Source organism: Chlorocebus sabaeus, chromosome 20 (assembly GCF_047675955.1).
Source record: "Chlorocebus sabaeus isolate Y175 chromosome 20, mChlSab1.0.hap1, whole genome shotgun sequence".
NCBI lineage: Eukaryota > Metazoa > Chordata > Mammalia > Primates > Cercopithecidae > Chlorocebus > Chlorocebus sabaeus.
This window is the reverse complement of record NC_132923.1, coordinates 36,568,536-36,582,906: the sequence shown is the minus strand read 5'-3', so window position 1 is coordinate 36,582,906 and position 14,371 is coordinate 36,568,536. Positions and strand designations below refer to the sequence as shown.

Below are 14,371 nucleotides of genomic sequence, written 5' to 3'. Positions count from 1 at the left end.
TATAATAATTCTGTTAGAGGGGGCTCAGATCCTTGAAGTAATCATTACATTCTGATAGTTTTTTCCTAATATATATATTTTTTTCTGGGACAATTTTCTCTCTGAGAACCATCTAAAAATTGCTGGCTTGAGAAACAGGTGTTTCCTGACATTATTAGGTATTCAAGTAGATCTTGCTAAAGATATTATAGAAAGGATTCCTGCAGTGGATACAAAGGTAGACCATAGAATCTTTCAGTTGAGCATGAACTTTCAGTCCATGCCATTCCAAAGTTCCAGAAAGCTAAGAATAGTTCATAATGACTAATGAAGACAGTGTCTAGTAATTAATAATTACCAAATATTAATGTGGTAGCAATTTCTTCAAGATACATTATAGGATGTTTTATGTTATCCTAATAACTTTATATGTATAACTGCAAGTCTTTTGAAGAGTTAACCATTTGCATCAAGTCAAGTCTAGTTATTAATCATAACAGATAATTACTGAGCTCCCTGTATATGCTAGGCACTGTGGGTACCACAGTGAATGAAGAGCACGTAGTTGAGCAGGGGAGTGGACTTATGCATCATTTAATGGCAGTGTGGTAAGTGTTATGCTAGGGGAGTTCTGCCTAGGGGAGTGAGTCTTGGAGACATTAGACCTGAATTATGAATAAGGATTTTCTAAGAAGCAAAGAAACTGTGGACAGAAGGAATAGTATCTCTAAAGACACTGTCAAGAAGGTGTATGTTGTGTTCACTGAGTGGAGTGGCTGAATTATAGATTGGGTGGCATGAAGTGGGGAGGATGAGTTTGGAGGGACGATATTATGAAGGGCCTTTTAATAATGATTAGTAATTATTTTTCATTTACAGACAATTAAAAAAAAACAGGAGCATGGCTTTGGACTATTAGTAGAAACTTTAAATCCAAAACTAGCTTATGTCTCTATAATAGCATTTTTTAAAATGTACACATTAAAAGTTAAGATTGCACTTTGGGAGGCTGAGGCAGGCAGATCACTTGAGGTCAGGAGTTCAAGACCAGCCTGGCCAACATGGTGAAACCCTGTCTCTACTAAAAATACAAAAAATTAGCGGCGGGTGGTGGTGCACAGCGGTAATCCCAGCTACTTGGGAGGCTGAGGCAGGAGAATTGCTTGAACCTGGGAGGCGGAGGTTGCAGTGAGCCGAGATCACACCACCACACTCCAACCTGGGTGACAGAGGAGACTCCATCTCAAAAAAATAAATAAAAGTTAAGATTCAGGCCGGTCACAGTGGTTCATGCCTGTAATCACAGCATGTTGGGAGTCTGAGGCAGATTACTTGAGCCCAGGAGTTCAAGATCAGCTTGGGTAACAAAGTGAAACCTCGGCTCTACAAAAAATAGAAAAGTTAGCCAGGTGTGGTGGTTTGCACCTGTAGTCCCAGCTACTTAGGAGACTGAGCTGAGAGGATTGCTTGAACCCTGGAGGTCGAGGCTGCAGTGAGCCATGATGACAGCACTGCACTCCAGAGCCTGGGTGACAGAGTGAGACCCTGTCTTTAAAAAAAAAAAAAAAAAAAGTTAATATTTGTAGTCTAGTTCACATATCCAGTCTTCATTTCCAATGTATCGTAAGGTAGACTGTATCTATAGATACATAGGATAAAGAGGAAACCAAGAACTCCCTGCATTTAATGTAATTCCTTTTGTAAAGCATCCTATAAAAATTGGTCCTGAGTTTTGCTTATTACTATCTTGGATTTTAAACTAAACGTTACCTTGGTTTAACATGACAGAATAAAATTTTCCTTTCATATGTTCAACTGAAGAATTAAGATCTTTTGTTATTGAATGTATTGCATACAAAATCCCTATTAAGGTGAAATACAGAAGTTAAAATATCTTTGTTTTAGAAGACAGTATAGTGCAGTGGACGAGAGTACAGGCCGTAGAGTTAGACATACCTGAGTTTGAATCCTCTTGAAGTTATGGGGCTTTAGACAAGTTCTTTAAATTCTTTAAAACTGTTTCCTCATGTGTAAAAAGTGAATACTAGTACATCTTCATAGAGTTGCTGTGAGAACTCAATGAAATAATGCATATAAAGCACTTGGCCAGATACCTGGAATGTATAGGTACTCAAGATTTGTTAGCTGTGTTACTGGAACATTTTTCCCCAAATTATAATTGTTTTTATAGTAAAGAAATAGAACTTATTCTGCTTTTAATCTGATTTTCTCTTTTTTATTTTGTCTTCATCTTATTCAGTGTCTTTTTCCTTGGAGCCATCCTTGTAATAACAGCTACTTTTTTATATGGTTATGATCCCAAACCTGCAGGAAATCCCACTAAAGCATAGTTGTATACTATCTTTAACTGGTTTTTCACGATGGTGCACTAGGAATCTCGACATTAATCTTGCACAGAGGACTTCTACAGAGTCTGTGAAGATATCATCATGCTGAATCTGATCATACTGTTTTTTTTAAAGTTTAAGGATAAAATATGTGTATATGTAACAAAACACATTGCATCTAGAAATCAAAACTTGAAAGTATTTCCAGGGATTAGAATTAGAAGGAATATTAGAGAAAACTTGAAATCTGAGTTTAAAAAGATTTTACCTTTTTGATTGCTGCAGAAATGTCCTATGCACTCTTTGCAAGAGCACACAACAAATGTCAGATATCAATTTTTGCAAATTAGATTTAATGTTATTAAATGTTTTTATCTTACTCTTTCTGTACAGATATATCAAATCACATGAAATATTTAAAGTTTGAAAATTATAATTACCTATAAAGCTGTGAAAAAATAGAAGTATAATTTGAAAAAACATTTCACTTATCAGAGATTTTTATATTTATACAAAAGATTACTAAATGAAGGATGGCTAAATGTTTTTTGTTCAATTACATAAAAATTAATAAAGTAATATTCTGGGTCTGATTTGTCAGAGAATAAATATATCTAAATTTAATGTAGAGATACATACTATTTCTCCATATGAATTTTAAGATATTTTAGTGCTTCAAGACTGCTGAAAGCAATCCAGTTGCTCCTGTGCTAGCCAGAGAATTTTATAGTAATGGGAGGTTAGCCCCTAATCTCTTCATTGCATTTCATTTCTGTAAATCAGATTAAATCCTTAATATTATTTTAAATAAAAATTTGTAATTGCCATTAAATTTTCAAAATGTAATTTAAAAGGATTAAATACTCATTTAATAATTTGAAATAATTATTGTATCATATCTACATTTGGAGAGTTTTGAATTATCAAGCATATACTGTATATAGTTAGAAAGTTATTAAATGAACATTTTACTCATTGATCTGTAAAAACTTCTTTACAACTGTTGACAAAAAGAACATTCAAACAAATAATAGTACAGATGTCAGTGACTGAGACCAAAATGACTTTTCTTGGAGACATTCCAGATTGCCATATTACATTATTTTAAACAGCACTATAACTTTAAATCCAAAGCTGCTCGGAAGAATTTTTTAGGTCTCTCATAAGCCTGTTCTTCCCTGATCACACGAGTGGGAGAGGTAGCCAAATTTTGAATTCCCCTTCTGTGTTCCCACAAGAGCTGCTGAGAAGGCTGGGTGCAGTGACTCACGCCTGTAATCCCAGCACTTTGGGAGGCCGAGGCAGGTGGATCACAAGGTCAAGAGATTGAGACTAACCTGACCAACATGGTGAAACCCCGTCTCTACCAAAAATACAAAAATTAGCTGGGCATGGTGGTGCGTGCCTGTAATCCCAGCTACTTGGGAGGCTGAGGCAGGAGAATCGCTTGAACCCGGGAGGCAGAGGTTGCAGTAAGCAGAGATTGTGCCACTGGCACTCCAACTTGGGTGACAGAGTGAGACTCTGTCTCAAAAAAAAAAAAAAAAAAAAAAGCTACTGAGAAGGAGCCACCACTTTGCTTTAAAATAGTGGCTTTTTTTCCTTTTTAATGAACACTGGAGCTGAGGATGCAGATTACATGAGTTATTTAATAAGTTGGTTAAAGGGAGAGAGAATATATTATAAATGGTAAGATGATTTGGTAGGCAAAAATGCTTTCTATAATTTGAATATGGGTTTAATTTAATTATTAACTATAGACAGAATTACTTACTGAGTATAAGAAGTATTTTACTGGCTGGGCGCTGTGGCTCACGCCTGTAATCTCAGCAATTTGGGAGGCCGAGGTGGGTGGATCACAAGGTCAGGAATTCGAGACCAGCCTGGCCAGCATGGTGAAACCCCGTCTCTACCAATAATACAAAAATTAGCTGGGCATGGTGGTGCACGCCTGTAGTCCTAGCTACTTAGGAGGCTGAGGCAGGAGAATTTCTTGAACACACCAGTTGGAAGTTGCAGTGAGCCAAGATCGCTCCACTGCACTCCAGCCTGGATGACAGAGCAAGACTCTGTCTCACACACACACACAAAGGAAATATATATATATATATACACACACATACATACACACCCACAGTATGAATGAAAAAAGTAAAATACTTTTTTTTTTTTTTGAGACAGAGTCTCACTTTGTCGCCAGGCTAGAGTGCTGTGGCCCGATCTCGGCTCACGGCAACCTCCCACTCCCTGGTTCAAGGGATTCTCCTGCCTCAGCCCTTGAGTAGCTGGAATTACAGACGTGAGCCACTGTGCCCGGCCTACACTGTATATATTTTTAAAGACTGTTCTAATAGATATAAAAACTGTAAAAAATAAGTATTTTTATATAGCTCTCATGGATTCTATTAAACAGAATTTGACTCAAAAATACTATGTTACAAACTGTTGGGTACACTTGCCTAACGTGAACTGGCAGTGTTACCTTGCTTTTGTAGTAATAATCTACAGATTGCAGGGCTCATCAATTCCATCCAAAGTTTAAAAGCATTTAAAATTACCAAATCTTTAAAATCACTTTGGTGGTGATTCCAAATTGGTACCAAGCAAACTTTGTGGATTCCCAACATGATTTTCAGTAACCACCCTTTAGAATTTGCTTAATAAGTTCACCACATTTTGAACATGGTAGTTTTAGATTGCAATAATATTCAGACTTACATTATTACTTACTGCTACGTAAAATCTAAATCCTGCAAATGCACAGAATTCAAGATGAAATATGATTTATGTTTAGCGCACATTGAAGTATTGGTTGGGTACTTAAATGTATTAATGCAGTGTGCATTCACATTTAATCAGGTTTAGTCTGTTTCTATTTTAATAATTTAAAAAACTTATACAAGTAAATTAGATATTAGACATGTTAGTTACAGTGGTAACACATTTTTAGGTGTCAAAACGCAATTTTCAAAATTTCTAATGAAAGTTATAAAAATGTAAACAAGAATTGTAAAAATGGACAAAGTAGTCAAGTATATTTTCAAAGCACGATTTTATTAGGCAGGCATAATTTGTATTTTGCTTTTCTAGTGGGTTTGAAAATGTTTATTAGAGATTGGGCTGTGTGGTTTATAATTTTTAATTCATACATGAGAAGGTAGACCTGTGCCCTAGGATCATGTCACATATACAGATAATGCCATCTCCTTATGTGTGTGGTGTGTATTTTGATGACCTCCACAGGCCTTACTGTATCAAACTTTTATAATGATGACTCCCGTCATTATTTAAATTCCTATACTTTTTATTTGTTATCACGCAACTACTTTGTTCAATGTGAAAATGTGCTAACTCATGGGAGAAGAGTGCCAATCGATAGTTCTTTTAAAAATTAAGAATATGGTATTTGGGAAGAAAAGTTTGAAATGCAACAGATGGATGTTTCAACACGGCAGTATTATATTATCAATTCTTTAATAAGTGATTTTAGAGATGTTATAGGCTACTTTTATGGTGGAATATATAGTTTAGAGATGCAAAACTTAAATGTTTACATCAATTTATATTGAATGTCATAATTTCATGGAAGGAAAGGTAGCTTGATATTTAGATTCTAAGGAGATATAATCTGAAAGGAAACTGGTTATGTTCTCTACACTTACTGTAATACTGATTATTCTTACATATCAACTTATTGAACTTTTAAAATTTCATTGTACAGTCATTAAACTGAGTTGGGTTTTTTCTTAAAGGGTTTAGCATCGCTCATTTGATTTACACATTCACATTATAATATTTAATTATCATGGGTGAATACGTTACATAAAAAAGGTTTATAAAAGTTATTTATGCTATATTGAAAGTCATCTTATGAATCTCCAGGTTATTTAAAGTAGTTACAGGAGCAGAGAACAAGCACCTTTATCAAAATCTGGTCCTATGTGCCTTGCTTTACCAAATACCTGATTTTTCTGGAGGGTGTTCCTGTAATTCACAACTTTAGACACATGGGCAAAATTAGGATGTTTTAAGAATAAATACATTTCTATTTTTTTGGTTGTTTCAACATTAGCTCTTTAAATTCATTAACAAAATTAAAATAAGTATATTACAAAAGCATAAACATTTGTGAACAGTGCTTACTTAAAAAAATTGTGATACTATTGCTCCATCACTGAACTTTTTGAAACTAACAATTGTATAAAACTGTCAGTTTGTTGTTTCATTTGTAATTACAAAATATAATTTACTGTAATTTAAAAACTTTTTAAAATAATTTGGATCCTGACTTTGTCTATATCTGTATTTCATTTGTTTAGAAAGATTCTTTTGGGTTTGAGAATGTAATTTGTATATTTAAATTTTTTATGGACATAATTGAAAGGAATGTATAAACTGGTCTTTTGTTAAATGGCTTTTTAATTGATAAACTTCTCTTGTCATTTTTGGTATCCAGCTATTACCTATTTAATAGATTTATTGAAATAGATTATTTTCATAAAGAACTCTATACAAATCTTTTTCTATATTTCCTTATTTTCCTATTTACCTGTGTCTGTGACCTAACCTATGAATTTGTCTTCTCTCTTTATATATCAGAAATGAATTGCTGATCTTTTTCTCTAGCTCTGTAGTACCTCTATCACTATCACATGTGATCTTTCATCCTTTTCTCTAGCCCATACTGTAGCATGAAAGACTGGGTTGGCCAAGTGCAGCGGCTCCTTCCTGTAATTCCGACACTTTAGGAAGCCAAGGCAGAAGAATCGCTTGAGCCCCTGAATTTGAGGCCAGCCTGGGCAACATAGGGAGACCTTGTTTCTACAAAAAATCTTAAAAATAAAAGTAGCCAGGTATATTGGCATGCACCTGTGGGGCCAGCTTCTCAGGAGGCTGAGGCAGAAGGATTGCTTGAGCCCAGCAAGTTGATGCTGCAGTAAACCATGATGACACTACTGGACTCTCGCCTGAGTGACAGTGAGACTGTCTCAAAAAACAAAAACTGAAACAACAAAAAAAGAAATATTGGGTTTATTTAAACTAGTTAGAATTTATCTTTATGTTAATAACAGCCTAACATTTTTTGTTTTAAATATCTCTAGGCTAGCCTCAAGGTTAAGTAATTATAGAAGTTTGGTATATATTTTCTTCATAATTTGGATATAATTGCTTCAATTGTGACCGTCAATGGAATGCATGGAGATAAATTGTGATAATATACAGGATTTTAGTCCTGTCTATACTGCTGAGGTAACCTTACACAAAATACTTTGTAAAAAATCACTAAAGTGCCAGCATTTAAAAAATGTATATTTTTCTTTGGTAACCTCTCATGAAAAGCACTAACTAAAAATGTTTAATAATCTTTTTTGTATTACAGTACTTCTTTTGTTGGAAATATATCACAATCCTCAAGTTCCAGTGCTATGCAAAAATATAATCTGAATCTTATAGATAATACTACCTTTTTTTTTTTTTTTTTTTTTTTGAGATGGCATCTTGCTCTGTCACCTAGGCTGCAGTGGTGTGATCTTGGCTCACTGGAGGAACCTCCACCTCCTGGGTTCAAGCAATTCTGCCTCACCCTCCATAGTAATTGGGATTACAGGCCACGCCACCACGCCCAATTAGTTTTTCTGTTTTTAGTAGAGATGGGGTTTCACCATGTTGGCCAGGCTGGTCTCAAACTCCTGACCTCAGGTGATCTGCCTGCCTCGGCCTCACAAAGTGCTGGGTTTACAGGCATGAGCCACTGCACCCAGCCAATACTGCCTTTCAAAAGAGACTGATAGTGACCAGCATTAGTAATCATACTGGTGGGGGTGGGCTTTTTTGGGGGTTTTTTGTGGTTTTTTTTGAGACAAGGTCTTCCTCCCATCACCTAGGCTGGAGTGCGGTGACACAATCTTGGCTCACTGCAGCCTTGACAGAGCTCAAGCGATGCTCCCAGGAGCCTCAGTCCCCCAAGCAGCTGAGAATACAGGTGCGCACCACCATGCCCAGCTAATTTTTGTATTGTTTTGTAGAGGTGAGGTTTCGCCATGTTGCCCAGATTGGTCTCAAACTCTTGAGCTTCAGTGATCTGCCTGCCTTGGCCTCCCAAAGTGTTGGGATTACAGGCGTGAGCGACCACACCCAGCCCATACTGGTCTTTCTTACAGTTTTTAAAAAGAGAATTCCTTTAAGGCAGGACTGATTACATATACACTCTGGAAAAGAAAACAGCAAGGAAGAAATAAATTGCCCTCAATTACCAAAGATTTGAGCTTCTACTATGGCTGAGAGTGTTTTGGTCATTGCAAATTCTGGGGTTTCCCAAGTTCACCCTCAATTCTGGCTAGAAAGATAAAACTTACTGAAAGCTGTTATACTCACAGTCATATTTATTACAGAGAAAGGAAATAAAAATTAAAACCAGCCAAAGGAAGTGACACATAAAATAGAGTCTAGGAGTGGCCAAACTTGAGCCTGTTGGTGTCCTTTTCTTGTAGAGTCACGGAAGGTGTTATCTGCTCCTGACCACAATGTTTGACAGTACACACATAGTATTGCCATTCAGGGAAGCTCACCTAAGCTTTGGTGTCCAGATTTTTATTGTGGCTCTATTAGTTGGCATGGTTGATTTTTTTTGCCCATGTAGTTGTCCTCTCTTTCCCACGTCTGCCCCTCCCTGGAGATCTGGTTGACATCAAGACTTCAGGGCCTCACCAGAGGTTATCTCCTTAGCATAAACTGTCAAGTGTTGCCTGAGGAACCCACAATGAATAAAGATATTCCTATCATTGAGAACTCCCAAAGACTTACACCAGAGCTTTCTTTGGATGGGCCAAATTTCTTACTACACAAAGACCATTCATCTCTATACACATCCTTCTGAATTGATGAGGATGATACAATCAACAACAATTCTTTTCAGAGACTTTTAATTTTTTTTTTTTTTTTTTTTTTTTGAGATGGAGTCTCGCTCTGTCACCCAGGCTGGAGTTCAGTGGCGCAATCTCAGCTCACTGCAACCTCTGCCTCCTGGGTTCGAGCAATTCTTCTACCTCAGCCTCCCAAGTAGCTGGGATTACAGCTATCTACCACCACGCCCAGCTAATTTTTTTGTATTTTTAGTAAAGACAGGGTTTCACCACGTTGGCCAGGCTGGTCTCGAACTCCTGACCTCAGGTGATCTGCCTGCCTTGGCCTCCCAAAGTGCTGGGATTACAGGCATGAGCCACCACACCAAGCCCAGAGACTTTTAATTTATATTGTCATTTTTAATTTTAGAATATCTGTCAAATTATTCTGAACATGACATGAATCTAGTGTGGAAAAATGTTTATAATCAGATACTGTGTTAAGAACATATATATACATATACAGAGAGAGAGCACAGAATTGTCATTTAGTTTTCAGTTCTTTTTTTTTTTTTTTTGAGACGGAGTCTCGCTCTGTAGCCCAGGCTGGAGTGCAGTGGCCGGATCTCAGCTCACTGCAAGCTCCGCCTCCCGGGTTTACGCCATTCTCCTGCCTCAGCCTCCCGAGAAGCTGGGACTACAAACGCCCGCCACCTCGCCCGGCTAGTTTTTTGTATTTTTTAGTAGAGACGGGGTTTCACCGTGTTACCCAGGATGGTCTTGATCTCCTGACCTCGTGATCTGCTCGTCTCGGCCTCCCAAAGTGCTGGGATTACAGCCTTGAGCCACCGCGCCCGGCCTAGTTTTCAGTTCTTATGCATAATAACAACTTTATAAATGCTGGACTATTTTAAAGGACAAAATTAAAACATGGTTTATAAATGTTTTACCTGTACTGTATATTAATAAACAATTTTGAACTAATTTTAAATTAGGCATTACCTATCGCCATTATAAGGAAGAGCTAAAACCTGATGCCAATTGTAATTTTGGCTCACAGTAGGACTTCACGAGTGTTAGGATCACATTTTCCTCCCTTGGACCTGAGAATCAGGTGTTTTTCGTTTATGCATTTATTTTCATTCATTCATTTAGGATTTCTAAAATGTTAGAGGTAATTTGTTTAAAACAAATAACATGGTGTTCTTTTGGAAATATAGTTTATCTTAGATATACACTTTCCTCTTTTGAAAGGTAGAATTCACTGCAGGTTTAAAAGAATAATGAATGTTCTTAGAGTGTTTTGTGATAATCACTGAAAATTCACTTGTTAAAATATACTTAAAGCTTGTCCAACGCACGGCCCACAGGCTGCACGCAGCCCAGGATGACTTTGAATGTGGCCCGACACAAATTTGTAAACTTTCTTAAAACAGTATGAGATTTTTTTGCAATTTTTTTTAAGCTCATCAGCTATCATTAGTGTTACTGTATTTTATATGTGGCCCAAGACAATTCTTCTTCCAGGGTGACCCAGGGAAGCTGAAAGATTGGACACCCCAGCTTTAAATGTAGAGTATTTAAGACATTCAGTTAAACGTACTAAATCAGACTTGTGTGATTTAGACAGAAAATCTGTGTGTGTGTGTATGTGTGTGTGTTTGCTCTTTTAAAAGATAACACATGTACAAACATGATTTCTAATAATTGACGGTTTTTCCCTTTAGGCTAAAGTTTTATTCTGCTTGGATAGCAAATATAGCATTTTAAAATGATGATGCTAAGTGCTTTTTTAATATATGCATGCTGCTTCAATAGGTCTTTTAAATATAGCCAAGGCAGGGTAATATTTCCTGAGTGATGATAGAATTATAGAAAATCATGAAAGATGTGTGCCCATGTTTCATTTTATAACTTTAAAACCTGCCACTTATTTTGGATGTTATATATACATAATACCTCAAATTTCCATTATTTCATATTATTTTTCTCCATTTCCCTCATGTGTCAAGTTTCATTTTGTCTTCAATATTTTGTTTTTATGATATTGCCATTTTAATGGCTTCAATCATGCTATGACAAATTGTGCCAATTTAGCTTTAAAAAACTAATGGGCTACCTCCATGAACTCACACATGCGGCACTGTTAAAGAACTTTTTTTAAAATTAAATTTTCTCCAGCTTTTCATTTTGCAGCATACAAAAAAGTTGAAAGGCTGGTATACCACCTAAATCCAACCATTATTAACATTTTGCCACACTAGCTTTATCTCTGTGGGGACACTTTGCCCCTACATACTCCAGCATGCATGACTTAAGGATACGGACATCTTCTTAATTAACCTCAGTGCCATTATGGCACCTAAGAAAAATTAATACAGGTCACTTCATCTAAGTTCAAATTCAAATACAGTTGCCCCTCTGTAAATGTGGGGGATTGGTTCCGGAACCCCCACCTCGTGTATACCAAAATCTGGGTACACTCAAGTCCTTAGGGGGAAACCGCATATAAGAAAGTCAGCCCTCCCTATGGGCGGGTTTCACACCCCACAAATACTGTGTTTTCCATCTGCATTTGGCTGAAAAGAATCTGCATATAAATGGACCCACGCAGTTCACATCTGTTGTTCAGGAGTCAACTGTATTCCCAATTGTCTCAAAAATGATTTTTTTATAGCTTTTTTGTTTTGGAACCAGGGTAAAATCAAGGTTAATGCTTTGTATTTGACTGTCTCTTTTGGTCTAGAAGTCCCCTTCCTGCACCACCACCCACCCCTCAAGGGCTTTTTTATATCAAGAGACTGAACATGCTACCTCTAATGACTTTTCTCCCCGTGATAGTACTCTTTGAAGGACCAAAGTTACTTTGCTCCTATTATGTGGTTTGATTTGTTCCCTTTCTTTCTTTCATGTCCTTTGAACTGGAAGTTAAGTCTATAGGTTTGATTACCTTCAAGCTAAATGTATTGGGTAAAAATATTTCATAGATTTTATATTGTATCATATTAAAAGATACAGATAATCTCATTATTAATGTTGGTAATTATTTGGTTAAGATGATGACTACCCCATTGTAAAGGTTATTGTAAAGTTCTCCCTGTTGTAAAGGTCATTTTTTCACCCTTAGTAATCTATGGAGTAACGTTTTAGCACCAGGGGAATATTCTGTTTCCCAATGGCTTTAGCATCAGTTGATGATTCTTGACTGAATAATTTATTACACTGGGGTGCAAAATGGTGATTAATTTTTTTTTTAGTGCACTGAATTTCTTCTACATTTATATATTCTTTTTTTAAAATAAAAAAAGTTTATTTCCCTCCTGTTTCTCCAATACCCCTCTTTACAAAAAAAGACTATATCTTCATGAATTAAAAAAAAATTACTCAATATACTATAGCCAATCGGTCACAATTCTTTTTGATGCTCATATATATTGTGAGCCTGTAGCCCATGGAAATCCCAGCAAGCTAGCTCTTGTGTTTTCTAAACATGATCACATTAGTCTTTTAGTCCTTATTTGCTTCATGCACAATAAATCTGAGGCTTACCTTGTATTTGTCTTGTTCCAAATCTGGATTATCAGCTAATTCTCCAAGGAGCCCTATACCTTTTAAGAGGAGTGGGATTTATTTTATTTTTTCTTTGGAATCTTTCTAGCCAGTGAATGGAATTTATTATAGAATCCATTGTTACTGAGCTGTCATTTTTCTAGGCTATTTTAGTGGATGTAGCTAGGAAATAATACAATTTTAAAAGATCATGAATTCAAATGAATATTTACAGTTAATATTTAGCAACATGGCCAGGTGCAGTGGCTCATGCCTGTAATTCCAGCACTTCGGGAGTCTGAGGTGGGAGGATCACTTAAGGCCAGGGGTTCAAGACGAGCCTGGGCAACAGAGTGAGATCCTGTCTCTACAAAAAAATAAAAGATAAATTTTTTTCGAAAAGTTATATATGAAAAGCATACTCCGAAAAAGTCTAGCTGTCATACCTATCCCTCCATTCCTAACCATCTCTTATAAGTAATTATTATAAGTAATTATTTTCTTAGTTTTCCAATTTATCTTTCATGTGTTTCTTTTTAAAAAGCAAACAGATATGTATATTGCTATACTTAAACTGTGCCTCTTTCACAACATGGGGTCTTTATAAAATTTCTTTGGATGTTTAGAAAGGTTTGTATGTTCTAATTTGTACTGATAACATTTTATATAATGCATTTAGAGTCCCCAATTTGCTTTGGGCCTCTACTATTTAATTCAACACCTTTAAATGATGTTCTTTGACTCTTACCTAATTATCTATGTGACAGTCAGTGAATATATTATCTCTTCATATATTTTGTAATTATCTTATTTCTATTTGATTAGAACATAGAATATTTATACACTATTAAAATTTTTAAAAATATATATTTAATACCCTACTGATACTTACCTGAAGTCTCTCCAGTCAACTCTTGGCTGGATGAAGCTCTTCTGTAGAGTATTCAGGGAGGGCTTGTAAGTACTGCACAATATTCTCTGAGTTGTGACATGTTTACAATTTCTTCTGGAGCCTAGATACTTGAAGTATAGCTTGGCCACATAGAAAATCCTTGACAAACATTTCCTTTTCTTGAGTTTGTCTGAATTTGTGCTTCACTGTTGGGTTGCTTGATGTTACTAACAAGAAGTTGTGGCACCACTTGACTTTTTTCCCTTTTGGAAATGACATTTTGTTTGTTGTTGATTTTTACCTAGAGGCCCAGATAATTTTTTCTATATTATTTTATCTCGATCCTTTCTCATTTTTGTTCTCATAGCTGTTTTATTCCTCTTCTCTGTGTTTCTTACTTTTATTTGTATCTCTGTTACCCTGTGATTTAGTTTTCATTTTTAGATGATTTTATCTTTTCAGTATATTGCCTATGTTTGTTCAACTCTCATTTTACATCTTACTATTGAGTTTTAAAATTTTTATTTGCTGTGTTCTTTTATATGTGCAATTACTTATTTAATTATATTCATGTTGGAGTGTTGTATATTATTTGCCTCTGCTTCATATTTTCTAGAGGGTAGTATTTTCTATTGATTGAAAAGTTTTCTTTTCTTTTCTTTTTTTTTTTTGAGACTGAGTCTTGCTCTGTTGCTCAGGCTGGGGTGCAGTAGCCAGATCTCAGCTCACTGCAAGCTCCGCCTCCCGGGCTTAGGCCATTC

The 14,371-nt window shown here is 36.0% G+C and overlaps 1 protein-coding gene across 6 annotated transcripts in view; it reads left to right on the top strand.

The window, feature by feature from the left end:
* SLC35A3 (solute carrier family 35 member A3) overlaps positions 1 to 14,371 on the top strand; it is a 66,725-nt gene that overhangs the window by 48,575 nt on the left and 3,779 nt on the right. For 3 of the 6 annotated variants that reach the window (XM_073008549.1, XM_007977835.3, XM_007977832.3), the window contains one exon: positions 2,240 to 6,758. The exons of 1 other annotated variant lie outside the window; for it this stretch is intronic. In XM_073008549.1, coding sequence (XP_072864650.1) covers positions 2,240 to 2,330 — 91 coding nt within the window. In that variant the 3' untranslated portion in view covers positions 2,331 to 6,758. Of the gene's footprint in view, positions 1 to 2,239; positions 6,759 to 7,005; positions 7,774 to 14,371 lie in introns of those variants that run through there. 2 more of the 6 variants (XR_012090019.1, XM_073008547.1) reach the window with 2 other exon arrangements.